Below are 16,567 nucleotides of genomic sequence, written 5' to 3'. Positions count from 1 at the left end.
TCTGACGTGGGGATGGTAGGCAGTCGCCAAGACAATGAGATTTAAGGATGCTTGTTAATGCTGAGCACCTCACATATGGGTTGCGGCAGTAATCGCTTTTGAATTCAGCTTTTAAAGTGCAATAGAGCAAAGAAATTAACAAATATGAAAATATATATTTTGTCAGCTCCTCTTCACAGGCAGTCCACCTTAAGACAGATGACTGAATAATTAGTCAATTTAGAGGCACTGGATACTTCAGACTGATTAAAAAGAAATGAATGCACAAAGGTGTTTGTTGTGGGTCGTGGTGGTTTAATTAGATTGAAAAACAAATTACAGAGCCTAATTGTTAAATATTGGGAATCTGGTAGGAGACTGTCATTTTAAGAAACGTTTTTTTTAACCTGAAACAAGTATGATGGCTACTTGAAATTTCAATTCATTGAGGACAAAGGGACCAAATTGTCTTAATTTCTAGCTCTTCAGTAGAAAACCATAAAAGCAAAAGTGGAACTTGTAATGTGGTTTCTAAGATTATTTAAAGTGTCTCTATTGAAATTTAATGAATAAGCGAATATTTGGAGTAATTCATATTCCACTCCAGTGTTTAATGATTTTTTCCTTGTGCTTTATTTTAAACTGTAGCAATATTTCTTCCTTTGATGCAAGCTTAATGTGGCAGACCATCAATAACTGCAAAATATGACAAAGTAAAAAGACCTTTACATTACATTTCAGTTCCTCTAGTGTGCCTATCATTTTCAAAGAAAGGGGGTAAGAGGCACTCAGGATGCTCATTTCCTCTTTTACTGTTTCTCTGGGGACCACAGAGATATAAACATGCCTGACCGGTTAGGCTGAATCAATATGGCTGTTGCAAAAAAAAGTAGCCGCCTACTTGGAATACTTAAGATCTTTGAGGGTATCATAAAGAATTGTCTAAAACGGTCTTTTCCATTTTAAATAAAAATGTTCCTCTTGAATGGCCCTTACTGTAAAAAGAAATAAAATGTTATTTAACCTATTTTACCATTAAAGAACCATGAAAAAGATAATTACAGAGCAAGGGGTGAGACAAATTGCACTATCTTGTCTTATTTTATATATTACTTAGATCCTGACATTTTGTTTATTTCTAAGTCTGATGTCCTCAGCTTCGAGATGGAAGCTCACTTGCTGAAGAAGCATTCGGCACCTCTCTCAGCTGCTGAGGAAAAAGTGGTTAGATCAGCTGCCAAGGCAGCAGGTTTTGCAGACAAGCTAATGATGTTAGATATTGCAGATGGCAATCTGAATGGACACACCTATCCTAATAGAGTGTAAACCCTCTTAAAATTTGTTTATGAACATACAAAATGAATTTGAATGATAAACAATTACTGGCATCAATTAACAGCTGTGGCAACATTTGATAAACAATGCCAATTGAGAGAGAGAGTTATTTATACAGTATGTAGTCTTAGCTGATGTCACTGTTGATCCAATTGGTAATAAGGCCAGTTTAGCACCCCATCATAGAATGTCTGTATTTCCAGGGCATATACTGAACTCTAATCAGAATTCTGTTTTTTTAAGGTGCTATCTGTAGTTACTTTTAATAAAATAGAAACCATTCCCTCCAGTATGGAATTGACAATTACTGCCTTCATAAGAGCTAAAGAGAGATGAAGGCAGTATATACTCATGCTCTGAACCATGAACTTTCAGGCCATCCACTTGATTTACACTGTGATGTGCCCTTCGCCTGCAGCAGAGTTAAAGCTCCAGTAGGAGTATTGATGCAGCTCTCACACAATACACTCCAGGTTCACAAGAGCCCTGCAAACAGAGGGAGTGCTGCTGCAAGGCATACGAAGCGGTTGACTTCGATCCATCAGACTCTGCTATTTTATTCCTTGCAATAGATGCCTTTATTGGTTGAGCTGCTTGGGAAACCTGTAGCTGGAAATTTTGTATCATCTGGGAAATGCCCTGTACCCATACTCAAATTACAAAACACCAGCACATAAGTTATTGTTAATACATAAATACAATTATGTATCATTCTCAAGTGCTAAATAAAATTACTGGAATTATATTATCTGCATACCAGACATTTCACAGATTTAAAGTAAACTTTAAGTTACTGTCCATTTTTTAATCCATATTCTAAAATAATTTGGTAAGTTTTAGAAAGGAGAACATTAATAAAACATATTCCCAGGGCTCTCTAGCAAAATCTTTTTATTGGTCAGTTTGTTTGGTTATATTAACCAAACATTGCATGTACGTTTTTATTAAAATAACTGTGAAAAAGCATATTGTATCTATATTTTCTTTTGTGGTTCAAATTACTCCTGTTGGAGATAGTAGTGTTTCTGTTCAATAGAACACATTGTGGTTTAATAAAAACTCCTTTAACATTACTGGTTTAAATGTGTTTTGTGGTTTGTGTCACATTTCATTATATACTCTATTTACCTGTATGTATGTCAGAGAAATTCTAGTGAAGATGGTAATTAATCAACATCAGGCTTCTAAATATTATTGAATCATAAGGAACACAACGTCTTCCTCTTGTGTGAAATTCTCATCACATGTGAGTGCTTGTCATAATAATATGCTGACAGAACATTCCCCAGAAAGCTGTGGCTAAAAACCTGCTGCCCTCAACTGCCTGATCCATTGGAAGACAAATAGTACTACATTCCCCACAAAGCTGTGGCTAATGACCTGCTGCCTTCAACTACGTCACTAACTGGAAGAAGACAAATAGAACTACATACCCAGAAAGCTGTGGTCAATGGCCTGCTGACCTCAACTACCTGACCAATTAGATGAAGACAAATAGAACTGCTTTCCCAGAAAGCTGTGGCCAATGGCCTGCTGACCTCAACTATCTGACCAATTGGAAGAAGACAAACAGACAGGTGACAGTTAATAACAGCAAGTGGAGGCTTCCAAGATGGCTTGTGACCTCTATTTGCTAGAACAATGTTATTTGATTACCTTCTTACTCCCTTTATCCTTTGTTATTTGCAGCACCAAAGTATAGAAAGTTCAAGATGGCAACTGAAGGATTGATGCACGCTATAGTGTGATCTTTCAGAAGAGTATGGTTTTTGCAGGAATTTCATTTTAGAAAAGAATTTCCTTGACAGATGTACTTTGTGGAAGAGAGGTTTTTTTTAGGCTGATAACCATCTTAACTGCCCAGTTACTTATAGATAGTTACAGCTTGAAGTAATAGCCAGCTTACTGTTTGGCTTTGATTTTATTTGATTTATAACGAGCACTCTTATATTTTACCTTACTTCTGTCTTTGTATGTCTGTCACCTATAAAAAAATATCCTGATACACCATTCCCCTGGTAATGCCACACTATTAAATTGTTAAGTTCCATTAATGGACTTTTAATCATGATTAATATCAGTGTATGAAAAAGCTATGGGGTGCCCCTGGAGTCGTGGTGTGTGCAATGATGGTGCACTCCTATTTTTAAGTATGCATTAAGAGAAGGACAGAACAAAAGTTCTGACATTGACCTAAGATAATCTATTCAAGCTGTTTATAATAAGACAAAGCATTTGTTTCCAAAAGTAAAAAAATAAATATGAATAACACTTTCATTAACAAAAATTTACTTAAGTAATTATTTACCGAAAGGAACTGCTGCATACCTTTCATAAACCTAATTATTATGTTAGAAAAGCAAGGGATGTCTCATTTCCATCTATACAGTATATTCAGGACAAAGTAGAAGAGAGATTTGGTTCTATAAATACATAAACATGAAATATAATGCAGTCTGTTTCTGAATGTTGAACAAAGGTGTTCAAATTGCTTTCATTTTGTGGTTCTGTACAACTAATACACCAAATGTCATAATAATGTTGATTATTTTGGCAACCAAAGTGCATGTGCTTGGAAACTGGGAGCAGCTGTCTTACATATCACAATTAAAGACTTAATTCTTAATCCTCAAATAATATCACTGTCAAAAAAATGGTGCAGACATTCTTTAGAGCTTCTTCAATAAATAAATATTTATAAATTAAAGCAAGTCCTTAAAACATGTTTTAAACATGTTACTGTTTTATCTTTGCAAGGCAAAACATTTGCCATGACAGTTTCCTTCATAATAGTACTACTGTCTGTGTTTCAGTTTGATTTGTTTGTGTCAAATCATTTGGTTCTCTGTCTCAATTAGTCATTGATGGTTTCTATTATATCAAAATTCCTCCATGAAGTTATCTTCTTATAATAAATTGCAGATGATTCAGTATTCTACAAAAGTACTGTACATATCCTGCATTGAAAAGGTTAAATATTAAAATATTACTTCCTACTTTTAATAGAGTAATCTATTAAATGATTGTTTCATTAACTGAGGCGAGCTGTCCCAGAGGGAGCAAAATATATATCTCATAGTAATTAATCACTTCTATTGAAAAACAGCTGCTTGAATTTAAATAAATTGCCCTGCAGCAGCTACCCTATGAAAGTGGATCATCATTTTTTCATCAAAGTGAAAAAAGTTAGATGTGGTCTTACTGCAAACAAGGATGCTTTAAAAAAACACAATAATCAAAATGATTCTAAAATATGCCATAGATTCCAATAAATAATGTTCTTGTTTTGCCAGTTTTATTTTTTGTTGTGCTTTTAACGATTTCATTGGGTTGAATTACACGTGCTTAATTTATTATTATTTTTATATTGGGTTGAATTGCATGTGTTTGATTTATTATTATTTTTATATTGGGTTGAATTGCATGTGTTTGATTTATTATTATTTATTAATACATTGGTTTGGAGGTCCGATTTTCAATGCTGATCAAATGTCTAATTTTTGTCTCCCCTGCAACCCATATATGACAACAAGAAGTAATACTTGTGAGTGTTCCTTAAGCTCAGAGGGTGTCCAAGGAGTAGATACCTTTAAGTGAATCAACCTCCAAGATCACCCTCATCCCTGTGTGTTTTCATGTATAATAAAGAATAACCAGCAATGTTCCAGGCACATTTCTCCTAACACTGCTCAGCTTACCTTACCATCATGAAGCCTGGTGATCAGGTCAAAAATCTAAAAACTTCACTGATTACGTTCATATTTAGTGAAAAGAGAAAATTGATCAGGAAGGCAATAATTATCTAGAAAATTGCACTTTTCATGCAGGAAAAGTATTGATCATGCTGTGAAGAGCCCATGGAGTGACTTAATCAGTGCCTTATCTATATCTTCTGTGATGCTCTCTGTGTCAGAAAAGGTAGAACATATTTACCTTTTGCAGGGCCTGGTAATTCTTTGGGTGTTGTCATGGCTGCAGGCAGTGTAAGCAATAAAAGAAGATGAGGGGAACAATATCACGGATAAAAAGAGTCACATGAAGACAGAACAAATCACATCCTTTTGCTCAACTGGACCAGTATGCATACAATGACAATGCTCTGAAAACTGTGCTTCAGATTTGAAACCACACCTGAAGCACATTGCCAGCACTCAAAAACAGCAGACTTGAACTTTGACTTTAATCAACAAATGATAAGAGGAAAAAAATCAAAACTTTTACAACTATGCTTTTGCTTGTCTAAGGTGCTGAGCATTATAGACAGTACGTAAAACTGCAAAAGAAAGCTTGAAACTGCCAGGAGAGGAAACCATATGCACTTTCTGTCCCCAAAAAGATAAATTCTACACAGACACAAATACGCACACCAGTGCAAATTTTCCCAAAAGCCAATTAGCCTACCAGTATCTTCTTTGACTGTGGGAGGAAACTGGAGCACCCAGATGAAACCCATATGAACACAGGGAGAACATACAATCTCCACACAGATAGCACACCAGATCTGGAACTGAACACAGGGTCCCAACTCTGTGAGGCAGGAATGCTAACCACTGCACCACCATCCCACCCAAACCATATTTACAATAAATTTTATTCTGGGGATTAAATTTAAATTAAGTGGAAATCAGCAACCAGTTTATGATTATAAGGCAATCTAACAAAGCTAGATAGTATAATTCCTGAACCTGATTCTTCTTTTCAAAGGAAGCACAGCTTAGTGCTTGATTACAAGCAAATGCAGATCTAGAACTGAAAAGCCTTTGTCTCTGAGTGACACATTCTAATTACATTGTGGTCTCCACCTTTTCGAGATGTGTCTTAATTAGACACTATGAACCCTTATTTTGAATTTATATTCTTTCCATTGCAATCAAGATTATAATCAAGATAGTCTTAGAAACTAATGAAACTTTTAACTGAACAAAAAAGGGGTGATGGATTATATGATGGATTATAACCTGCGTTGACCTGCGTTGGCTATTGGTCATATATTGCTACATGTTCCCACTTACCGTTTCACCCATTTACCAAAGACGTCCTTCAGTGCCAAAATCTAAAATAGGAGCACTGCTTGTCTTTTGTCAGCATGTGAAAATTTAGCCAAATGAAAAAATGCAGGTTTATTAGTTTGCAAATTTGCTTCACAGAATGCCTTTTTAACAAAAACTTCAAAGGAAGAGTTGATTATTTTACTGTTGTGTGTGACTGGGTATCAAGAGATTAACTAGACATATCAGTATTCCTTATCTTTAAGGCAAGATAATGTGCAGCCTCTGGACTATTGGAGTCAGACTGATTGGAGCACTACAACTGTCCCTTATCTATTGAGGCAGGCACAATGTCCAGAGGCCAGGTGTCCAGACAGGTTTAGAAACATCTTGAAATTACTAGAAAAGTCTTGAGGCCAGAAAGCAACCCCTTTTTATGATAGCAAACAAAACAGCCACCATTCATACAGTACATTCCCACTCGAAGCTCTGTGATCTCGCTTACCAGTGAGGACAAAATAGCACTGTGAGTAGGTTTCCTCTTTGCAGGCAACTCTAAGGAAATCTACCAGGCTGTTTGAGCCTAGAAGATATCTATCTTAGAATTTAGGCAAAGTGACTTTTATTTTATAGCTGTGCATATATGAATACTATTATAAATGAATAAAAATGTTCATTTATTTTTTCCCTCATTAGCAAGGAAGGCTTACAGATTGTGTATAATGCTGGTCCCAGGTATTGACAGTTTATTTAAATAATTGTAAATAACAGTAGTAGACATTCTACGTTTGTTTCTTTCTATAAATAATTATAAATTAGAAACAAAGAACCCAAATGCTTTCATTTATTATCGCCATTGTATTCACTGACAACAGTAAGTTTCACAAATCAGTTGGTAAACTGAGGTTAGGGCTTGATTGTATATTTGGAATTTTAGCCTCATTTATATTATTTGATCACAACCTGCCGACATGTAACATTATGAAAGACTGGTTAGTAGTTCTGAGTCTGGTTTTCAGGTCTGTGAGATATTGAGTTATTTTTAGAGGTACAAGGATTAAGTTATTTTTAAAATAAGGTATTTTTGTACAGTAATGATAATAAAACACAGCACTTTCTTGTAAACTGCAATTGCTGTGCAGGGCAATTGCAGGCAAGCAGAATAGATCACCATTACATAAAAGAAAATAGTTCTCTGTGTTAAAAAAGAAAGGCCTAACAGCATGAAGTTTGAATCTTGAAAAGTGAGCCGAAACTGCTAAGTGCTGTACTGAGACGTATCTGCACTGAGTAATGACAGCAAACATTTCAAGATTTAAAATCCAAACCATCCATCCATCTACCCGCCCATTTTCGAACTAATTCCCCAGTTCATCCAGTCCTCCTGCAGGGCTGCAGAAAAGCCAAAGCCTTGCACAACTTTAATTTATTTTTTGAAAAACAAACTTATCCAATTTATATCCATAAAAATAATGCTTTCAGCAGTTTTACCAGTAACTTTGCTCCACTAACACTGTCTGATCGTATACAACTGCAATACACATTACCACAAGATGAGCAAAGTATAATGGTGACCTGCAATGAAAAGCAGTGCAACATTATTTTGGCTAAATACTGAATGGCAAGGTAAGAGAAAAAGCCTAGACTAGCATCCCCAGAGACTAAAAGTAGTAAAATCAAAGCAGAATTGTCCTGAGAAGAAGTTCAAGAGGAGACGTTGGATACAATGTTAAAGCTCAAGGTCATGATTTTTTTATATAGTGTATTTTTGCTGAAAAAATGTACTGTACTTTCAATTTTCAATTCAAATTGTCAATGTTCTATTTTTCATAAGATTTTCAAAAAACATAAACGGTTAAGTTGTGCAGTTATTTACAGATCATGCTGTGCATACTCAGCATCTTCAGTGGGCATTCAATGGGATCAAATGAATCTTCTGTATAGATGCCTCTATCTCTGCCGCTGCTTTGTTTAAAATGACCATAAGAAGAGTCAATGAAATTGGGAATGTTTGGCATTTTTTGAGTCATGTAATGAATGTACTGTACAGTACTACACCCTTTCTTAAAAAATGACTATAGTAGTACCATTTTCTGATCTATTAAATCACCATAGGTTTTCCAAAAATGAATTACTAGTTTTGTAAAAATACTAAAATCCGAAAGTGCAGAGAACTTGACGTAGGCATAATTGTGGTCATCTAGCATGCTAGTTTTTAGCCCTTACACTTGATTTCGGTTTCTCATATGAATGGTGCTTTAGTATAAGGTGCCACTGAAAGAATCCATTGATCTAATTATGTACATTTAATTGTGAGGGATATGAGGAAATAATTTTGCAGACAAAAAAATAAGTATTTTTTGTCAAATGCATTCTGGGATGATTTGAATTAAAATGTGTAACATAGTGGGACTTTCAATATTTACATTTCCCATTAATATTCTCCCAATTATTTGCGATTTCCGTTTATGTTGAAATACCCTATTTATAACCATTGAGCCCTCCTAGACAGCTTAATATAAGCAGAAAACAAATAAGAAAAATATGCTCTTGAAACAACTTACAGTTTTCAATTTTAGAAGATTTACAGAATTCAAGATCGTTGTCAGATCTGAGCTATCTTCTTGAAATATTCTGAATATGCCAGATTTACCAGAAATATAAATGTATTTAAAACCTCCTGTACTCTCGGGCACTAGAGATTCACTATACTGTACCTTTCAGCTGAAACTGTGCTCATTTAATGATAACTGTTTAAAACCAAATCCATGGTCTCATTAAAATCACGATCACCATGATGCCCACAGACCCTTGAGGGTCTTCTCTCATTTCCCTAATGACCCATCATTACAACATTAAATGCTGAAAAAGTAAGAAAATTGCACACTGGAAATCTAACCAGAATATTCTCAAATACTGTAAACTTTCTTTTTCACTTTTAGGGGAGTTATAACTATCCTAATCTACTAAACTGAAGCTTGATTAAAATGTAAAATTGCACTTGTTTTTTCACATAATGAATAAATGATTTAGATCGTTGACTTACAGTACATGAGCAGAGTTAAAATTTTGAAGATCTGCATGGAGAGTTTGGATATTCAAAATGTTTATACTGCATGATATCCCAAATACCTAGGGGTGGTACTGTATATGCTGCTTGGCAACACGATTTAGAGCATTTAGCTGCAATATCAACAGTATATGGTTTCTAATGTGATTCCTGGAATAGCTCATTTTCTTAGATTACATCCGCTCTGCATGACATGAGTGTTTTTTTTTTCCATTTCACATTTGAGTTGAATTTGAAAAATATAAGAAAGGATATACTGTAAGTGAGATGAGGCCATCTGGCCCATTTTGTTCAATTCATAGTTTAGTAGCTAAATTAAACTAAAATTATATATTGTTATTTCTTAAAAGAGTATGGACCCCTACCTTGCTGGAAAGCCTGATATCCAGTACTCTGTATAAAGAAGATTTTCCTAAAAGGGAAAATTAATTCCCTTTTAGTGACCACATGTCCTGGTTTTGCTTCTGACTATTTCTAAACACTCCCCAGGATTGACCATATCTATACCCCTTGGAATCTTAAATACTTGCATCCATTCTGCTCTTAATCTCCTTTGCTCTAGAAATTTATTTATTTCCATTATCCTGTCTCTACATGAGGAATCATTCATGTTGATATTCTTAGACCTCTTTATACAACTATACCTTTTGTGTTGAGGTGATCAAAAAAATGTCCTACATGAGGTCTTTCTAGGACATAGTAAAACTTAAACATGACATGTTTTGAATTACACATTTTTTGCTATACTACAAACCCAAGCATTTTTTTGCCTTTTTAATGAATCTACAGATTTTTTTGATGAGAACTATTGAATTATTGATATACTGTCAAATGGATCCCTGTGGCACACCACTACTTACATGGTCCAAATTAAAAGATGTGTCATTTAAGATGACAATCTGTTTCTCTCCATTGAAAAGTTCTTTATCCATTGATGAAATGTGTAAACATTACCTCAGATTACATTTTTTAAAACCCTTTACTAAAGACCTTTACAAAAGCTTACTGCAAGACCTTCCCCTTCCAAATATATACAAGCTGTTCCCTAAAATGTTAATGCTTTCTAAGCTTAGCTCTATAATTTCCAAAACTTTACCTTTAACAGACATAAGCCTGATTGATTTACATTTTCTTGGTTCAGTTTTGTCTATAAATATCTCTCATTTCCTTTCAGTATTGGGAAACGGTATGTGACTGTGAAGGTATGGGGTACAATTTTGATTTATAGAAGTAATACTAAGTAGGCTCCATTAAACTTCAGATTCTTGTCATACCTATCCTGAGACTTGAACATATTTCCTAAAGTGCCTATAAAAAGATTTTGAGATATTGTATCCTCTTTCTTGGCCTTGATATTCTCAATATATTTGTGTTACCTTTCTGATGTTGTTTTTTTCTCACTGGTACGAATTTAACTCATGAAATGATTTTTAATACAGTGGTTATAATTTTAAGCCTTCCAACACATATCCTGTGTGTATACAGAGATAAATGCTTTCTCATAGTCATTGATTCCTATTAATGGTGGTCTTTTGTGCTGCTGTGAGTTTGAAATACTTGTCCTACAACTTGCAGGTCCATGGTGTTCAATCTATTTCTCAAATGTGCCCATTATGATGACTGGACTGAGTCCAATTTTCCTTGTAGCCTGTTTATCAATACCTTGGTAAAGAGAACACAGACAATTAGAAACAAGTCTATTGGCCTGTAATACCTGAGGTATTTATACATCTGCTTTGAAATGCAGAAACATTCTGCAAATGTTCAAACATCTATATCAATCAATATGCTATCATCTCCTGGTGCTCTCCTAATTTTTCCATGTCTGGAATTTTAACTGTTCTACCTTTTGTTTGCTAGTTCACTACTGTTGGTGTAGGTTTTTATGGAAGTGGTTTGTCCTTCAAAATCAACAGTCAAGTGTCAGAAAGTCAAATACATTTAAAAATCAGCATGGGTTGCCTGTGATAAGATATGGATGTGCAATCTGGAACCTGAACATAAAAATTAAGTCCTAGAGAAGTAAGTCAAGACATATGCTTGGAATAAGTAGACAGGAAGAGAGATGAACAGGTTTGGGTCACAGAAGTTTATGATGTCACGTTAAGAGTAAATGTACAGTAAATTGTGAATATACAGTACATGGCATAGATCAAAAAGGTTCATGGCCAAACAAGAAAGTAATTTTTGGTTTAAAAGACTAGAAAAACCTCAAGGAAGACCTTTGAGAAATGATAAGATGGAGTTTGCAGAAGCATGAAGACAAAAGTTTATGGTAGTTAATAGAAGTATCTTCAGACAGGAAACTGATTATAGGCTGAAGAACATAGTAATACATACACCTTTTGGTACAATACTATACCTCCAGAGATGCTGGTTGTTGCTGAAGTGGTGGCAGTGGTTTCTAATAATACAGTGGTTGTGGCTGTTGTGGTGGTTTGGGAAGGGGCTGTTGAAGATGGAGGCATAGTGGTAGGTAAATCTGGTGAATGAAACAGAAACAAAAACAAACAAGCAAACAAACAAAAAAACTTATCAAGATGAAAATGAAAAAAAATACAGGCAAACAAGTCAAACTGTCAAAAGCAAGAAAATATATAAACATTTCACTAACAAAAATGGGAGCGTGCAAAGCATTCAGCATTCACAAATGTATACATACAGTACACATAAAGACACAACATACAAGTGATATTCTGTACTTATTTTCCTGCTGCCCTTACTGGAAAATCTCTAAACAATTTTGGCATGTACTGTAAGAAGACTTTTCCTAGCTGAATGGCAAGACGAGCAAGACTATAACTTGAAAAGTAAAAGAAAAATGTAGAAAGAATGTGTAGATAAAACCATTGGGATATGAATGTCTTGGTTTAAATGAATGACCTTGTACACATTGAATGCATATTAATGACCCTATTGTTCAATTTCTGTCTAGGATAGAGGATACTGCTCTGAAGGTAATGGTGCCAGAGATTGGAGATCTTTTGTTTGCCTAAACATCTGAGTTAGAATGTTAACAAGTACACATTAGGCAATAAATCACCAAAGTGAGGTTTTATGCTTCTTCTCCTCCTTCTTATCTTCTGGAAGTTTTACTTCTGTCATAGTTTTATATAACCATGCTCTCAATTCTGAAAAGTTGTATCTCTAAAAACTTTAACTTTCATGTTATTTCACACATGTGAGAACAAAATGAATAGGTACAAAAACATACTGATATTAATACCATGTGCATGAAAGTATTGTTGAAAATTGATTTCATGTAAAACCATTATTTTTGCCTGTGTTGTTTTATAAAACAACCACTTTTATAAAACAACCATGTCAACCATTTTGACTTTACATTCTCCAATAACACATATCAATGACAAAAGTAACCAAAATATGCAGGTATTCTGATGTTTGTATCTATTTGTTATATTTGGCACATACTTTATTCATATTTTGGGCTTATATATTTATATGATGGGCTTATGTTTTAAAAGATGCTTGTACTGCAAAAATATCCTAAATAATTAATACATTAAGCACATGTCACTTACCTGCTGAGCTAACTGACTTGTTGAAAATTTGCTGATTTTTACAGATACAGTATGACACATTTCTAACTTAAAAGCCTGTCAGATTTTGCAGGAAGTTTAGTTCAATGTTCTATTATTTTTTAATATCTGTTTCTATTATATACCGTATAAAGGGTTCTGTAAGACATTTGGGCATGTGGAAGGAAGTCAAAGTGAAAAGAGTACGACAATTGTTTTTAGCAATGTGGAATTTCCTTCAAGGATTTCCATTTTTATAGCTATTATATTTTGTAATGTGTTCATTATTTTTCATGTTGACACAGTTTTTGTTAGTGATTTAAAGACATGTCTAAACATTCAAATCACCTCTAGCCTTTATCGATCCAATGCTAAATGAAGGTCTCCACAAGCGTCTTGTTAGCATTAATTCCACCTTTTTATCTTACAGGAGGTTATCTTCTTGGTTGTTTTTGGCCTCTTGGGATCCAGCTACCAACAATGATCTGTCCTTCCTGTTGTGTGTTTGACCCACTGACATTTCAGTCTCTTCGCTGTTATAACAATGCCATACACTTTTGTTTGTGCTCCAATCCATTTATTTTCTCTTCTGACTCTCCTTGTTATCCTACATGTGTATCTTTCCATGTGTCTCTAGGTGCTCTGTGGTCTCTCTGTTGTTTTTGCTGGTGTTTATGTTTTACTTCCATATGTTAACATAAGCAACAGTAGCCAAAAACCTTGTTATATAGGTATAGGCAGATTACCCTTTAGAATCATACTTGATATTCCAAAATCATTGCAGATGCTATATACTGTATGTTCTTTTAAGATGATTATAGTTCTTCCAATGCACAAAGCTGTTGATGTTTTGTACTGTAGCTTAACAGTATTTGCTTTAGTTTCCTTAAGTAAACTGTAACTGTAAGGTGCGAACATTTAAATTCATTCTCAGTTCTGCTTGGATGCTAGGTTCATATATCTCTTAAAATTGTAATTGCAGTTCCTTTGGGTTTAGTACAAATTTAATTATGCAGTCAGAGAATCATGGACTATATAAGAAGGTTCCATTAATCTTCTTTTTTTTTCCGTCCCGATTCAGTATCTTAGAAACTGCTTGAAATGTGGCTGTGCAGAACTTTAGGGATATTGATTCTCCCTGCAGACACCTTTCTTTAATTTTATGATGAATATATATATATACAGGTATATACATTTGTGTATATCCATGCAGGTAAGCCAGTATGTTCTTTTTAAATTTATATTCCAATGTGTCGTCTGACATCACAGAATCGTGTTTAATGTTTTTTTTATTTTAAAAGAGTCTATTTAAAAGAGAACATGAAGTGTCTCTTTCACAGCATGTAGTTTTTAACTTGGCAATGTGAACCAAAAACATATAAAAAAAACCCTACATTTCCTGATGTGCCACACACATTAAAAAATACAGTGAAGTAATATTTTTACTGTACAGTATAATATTAGGATTGTTCTTGCAGACTGTCTTCATTATGATGCCATTACTTACACCACTGTTTTGCAAGTGATCATTAAAGTTATATTAAAACATTTTGAGTAGTGCATACTGTAGCGGCAATGCTTGTTAATAAGACAGAATTAAGCGTTGGTATGCTGTCCTAAAGGAGGCCCCATCTCATCCTCCATCTCTGTGGTGCAGCCACAGAGAAAGTATTCATGCAGGCTGATTTAAGATGTTTTCTTTTGATAAGAAGCAAGCTCCCAGACGGGGATGCAATTAGCTAAGCTGGCTATCATGATCAATGGTCATCCATTGGCGCCTATCTGTCTAGGGAGTGCCAGATGGACATCTGGACTGCATTCCTAGGTGTCAGGAGTAAGTGACTCATATCTCACCTTGATCAACCAATCAGGGACTGGTAGGGCCGAGTAACCCACGTGGGACTCTGATGCCCATGGAACTTTCAGCCAATGAACGAGCTGAAGTTCCTCCAGGTAAAAACAGGCAACACAGAGAGCCTGAGTGATTCAAAAGATTCTGTGGAGAATTCTATGGACTGTTCTAAAGGGAATTCAAAGGAGAATTCCAGGGCAGGACGGCCCAGGAGCAGAAGGCTCCCAAGGGCAGGACATTCTCGCAGCGCGCCTCCTGTCCATCCTGAGATTCAGCCCGGACAACCACGGAACGGCCAGTGTGTCCGAGTGCCAGAACTTTCCTTTGTTCTAAGAGTCTAGAGTGGAGGTTCCCAGAGAGTAACCAGCAGCAGGCCTCGTGAACAGGTCGGAACTGTGGAAAGCTGAATCACTATTCAGAACTAGCTCTTCATCAGGAACGAACCGGTCCTCTTCCTGACTTGCTGGGACCCACAGTCATCTTTTCTCCTGTGCACAAACTTTGCTAGTTAAAGCCAACACTAACTAGCCGGTCAGCGAGCATCAGCAGCGTACCGTCGCAAGCCGCACAGCACAGCCTGGCACGGAGCCAGAGAGCGCAGATTGGACAGCAACAAGCCTGCAGCTGATTGTTTGTGCCTGCAGGAGATATGAATCCCCAGAGATTGGATGAGTATTCAACTTCAATGCATTACAGCTCGAGAATTAAATTGTTATCCCAACCAGTTGATATCAATTTAATTCCTAAGAGTTATGTACTTGTTTTGAGTATCTAATGTAGAAGTTATAACCAAGTTCATTTATGAAACGGTCTTAATGAATGATATACTGAACGTATGTCCTCTTGATATGTGTAACACTTTGTAACTGATTGAATATATATCTTTTGTATTCTGATAACCCTCTCGATAAGATCTGTTAGGTTTATATGCATATTCTATGTATTAATAAATGTATCCTCGCGTATTAGTACCTGTGTGTGTGCGTTGTTTGAGTTATGTCGCATGGTTGGATTCTAAAGCCATCAAAAGAATCAACTTTGTGATTTACTGCTACAATTAATAATTGTCTCAGTAAATGCCCAAACCCTACAGAACTGGTGCCTTCAGAGAGCCACTACATTTACATTTTGGCTATGATTACATATTTGGCGTCCCTGAGCCGGTTTTCTTACAATACTGTAACTCAATGGCAAATTGCAATATCAACACGGTAAATACGGTATTGATCTAAATATAGTATCTAAATATAGTATAGTGACGAATATCATCTACAATGTACATGACAAAGTCACTCAAATCACTACACAAAACATTTATTTTAATCTGGCATCTTTTCCTACAAAATACAATATTTCTTAAAGTCACGATGTATAATATATTTTTCATAATTAAAATCTAAAATAAAATGATCTTTTTTCTATTAAGTATTGATACACAATTATATTGCATGCTGTATTAATTACAAAAAACAATAATTATGTTTGTGTAATACAGTATTGTGACATACAGTATATAATTTGGAGTTAAGGTAGCAGGGAGATAAGAACATTCTGTCTCATTTTTGGAAAGAAATAAAACGGCCATGATGCAGTGCTTTCTGTGATACCTTGGTGCCTACAATGTATACTAACTAACAGTCCCTGCATTCTAGATGGCTGTGTCTGTATCTGAATTGAAAAGATATACACTGTATATACGTTAGAAAATAAACAAGGAATATGAATTTTCCAATGGCACATGTAGATTCTAAGGATTTTACAACATCCAATCTACTTTTTCAATAGAAAAACAAGCAAAGGAAAA

At 35.1% G+C, this 16,567-nt stretch overlaps 1 protein-coding gene across 2 annotated transcripts in view; it reads right to left on the bottom strand.

Moving 5' to 3' along the window:
* The window catches only part of LOC148830690 (cell adhesion molecule 2-like), a 691,585-nt gene that overhangs the window by 21,247 nt on the left and 653,771 nt on the right, over positions 1–16,567 (bottom strand). The window contains exon 9 of one of the 2 annotated variants that reach the window (XM_088921768.1): positions 11,735–11,854. The exons of the other annotated variant lie outside the window; for it this stretch is intronic. Coding sequence (XP_088777894.1) covers positions 11,735–11,854 — 120 coding nt within the window. The remainder of the gene's footprint in view (positions 1–11,734; positions 11,855–16,567) is intronic. 2 annotated transcript variants of the gene reach the window in all.

The sequence above is a fragment of the Atractosteus spatula genome, chromosome 7, assembly GCF_055471065.1.
Source record: "Atractosteus spatula isolate fAtrSpa1 chromosome 7, fAtrSpa1.hap1, whole genome shotgun sequence".
Taxonomy (NCBI): Eukaryota; Metazoa; Chordata; class Actinopteri; order Semionotiformes; family Lepisosteidae; genus Atractosteus; species Atractosteus spatula.
This window is presented reverse-complemented; position numbering and strand designations above follow the sequence as displayed.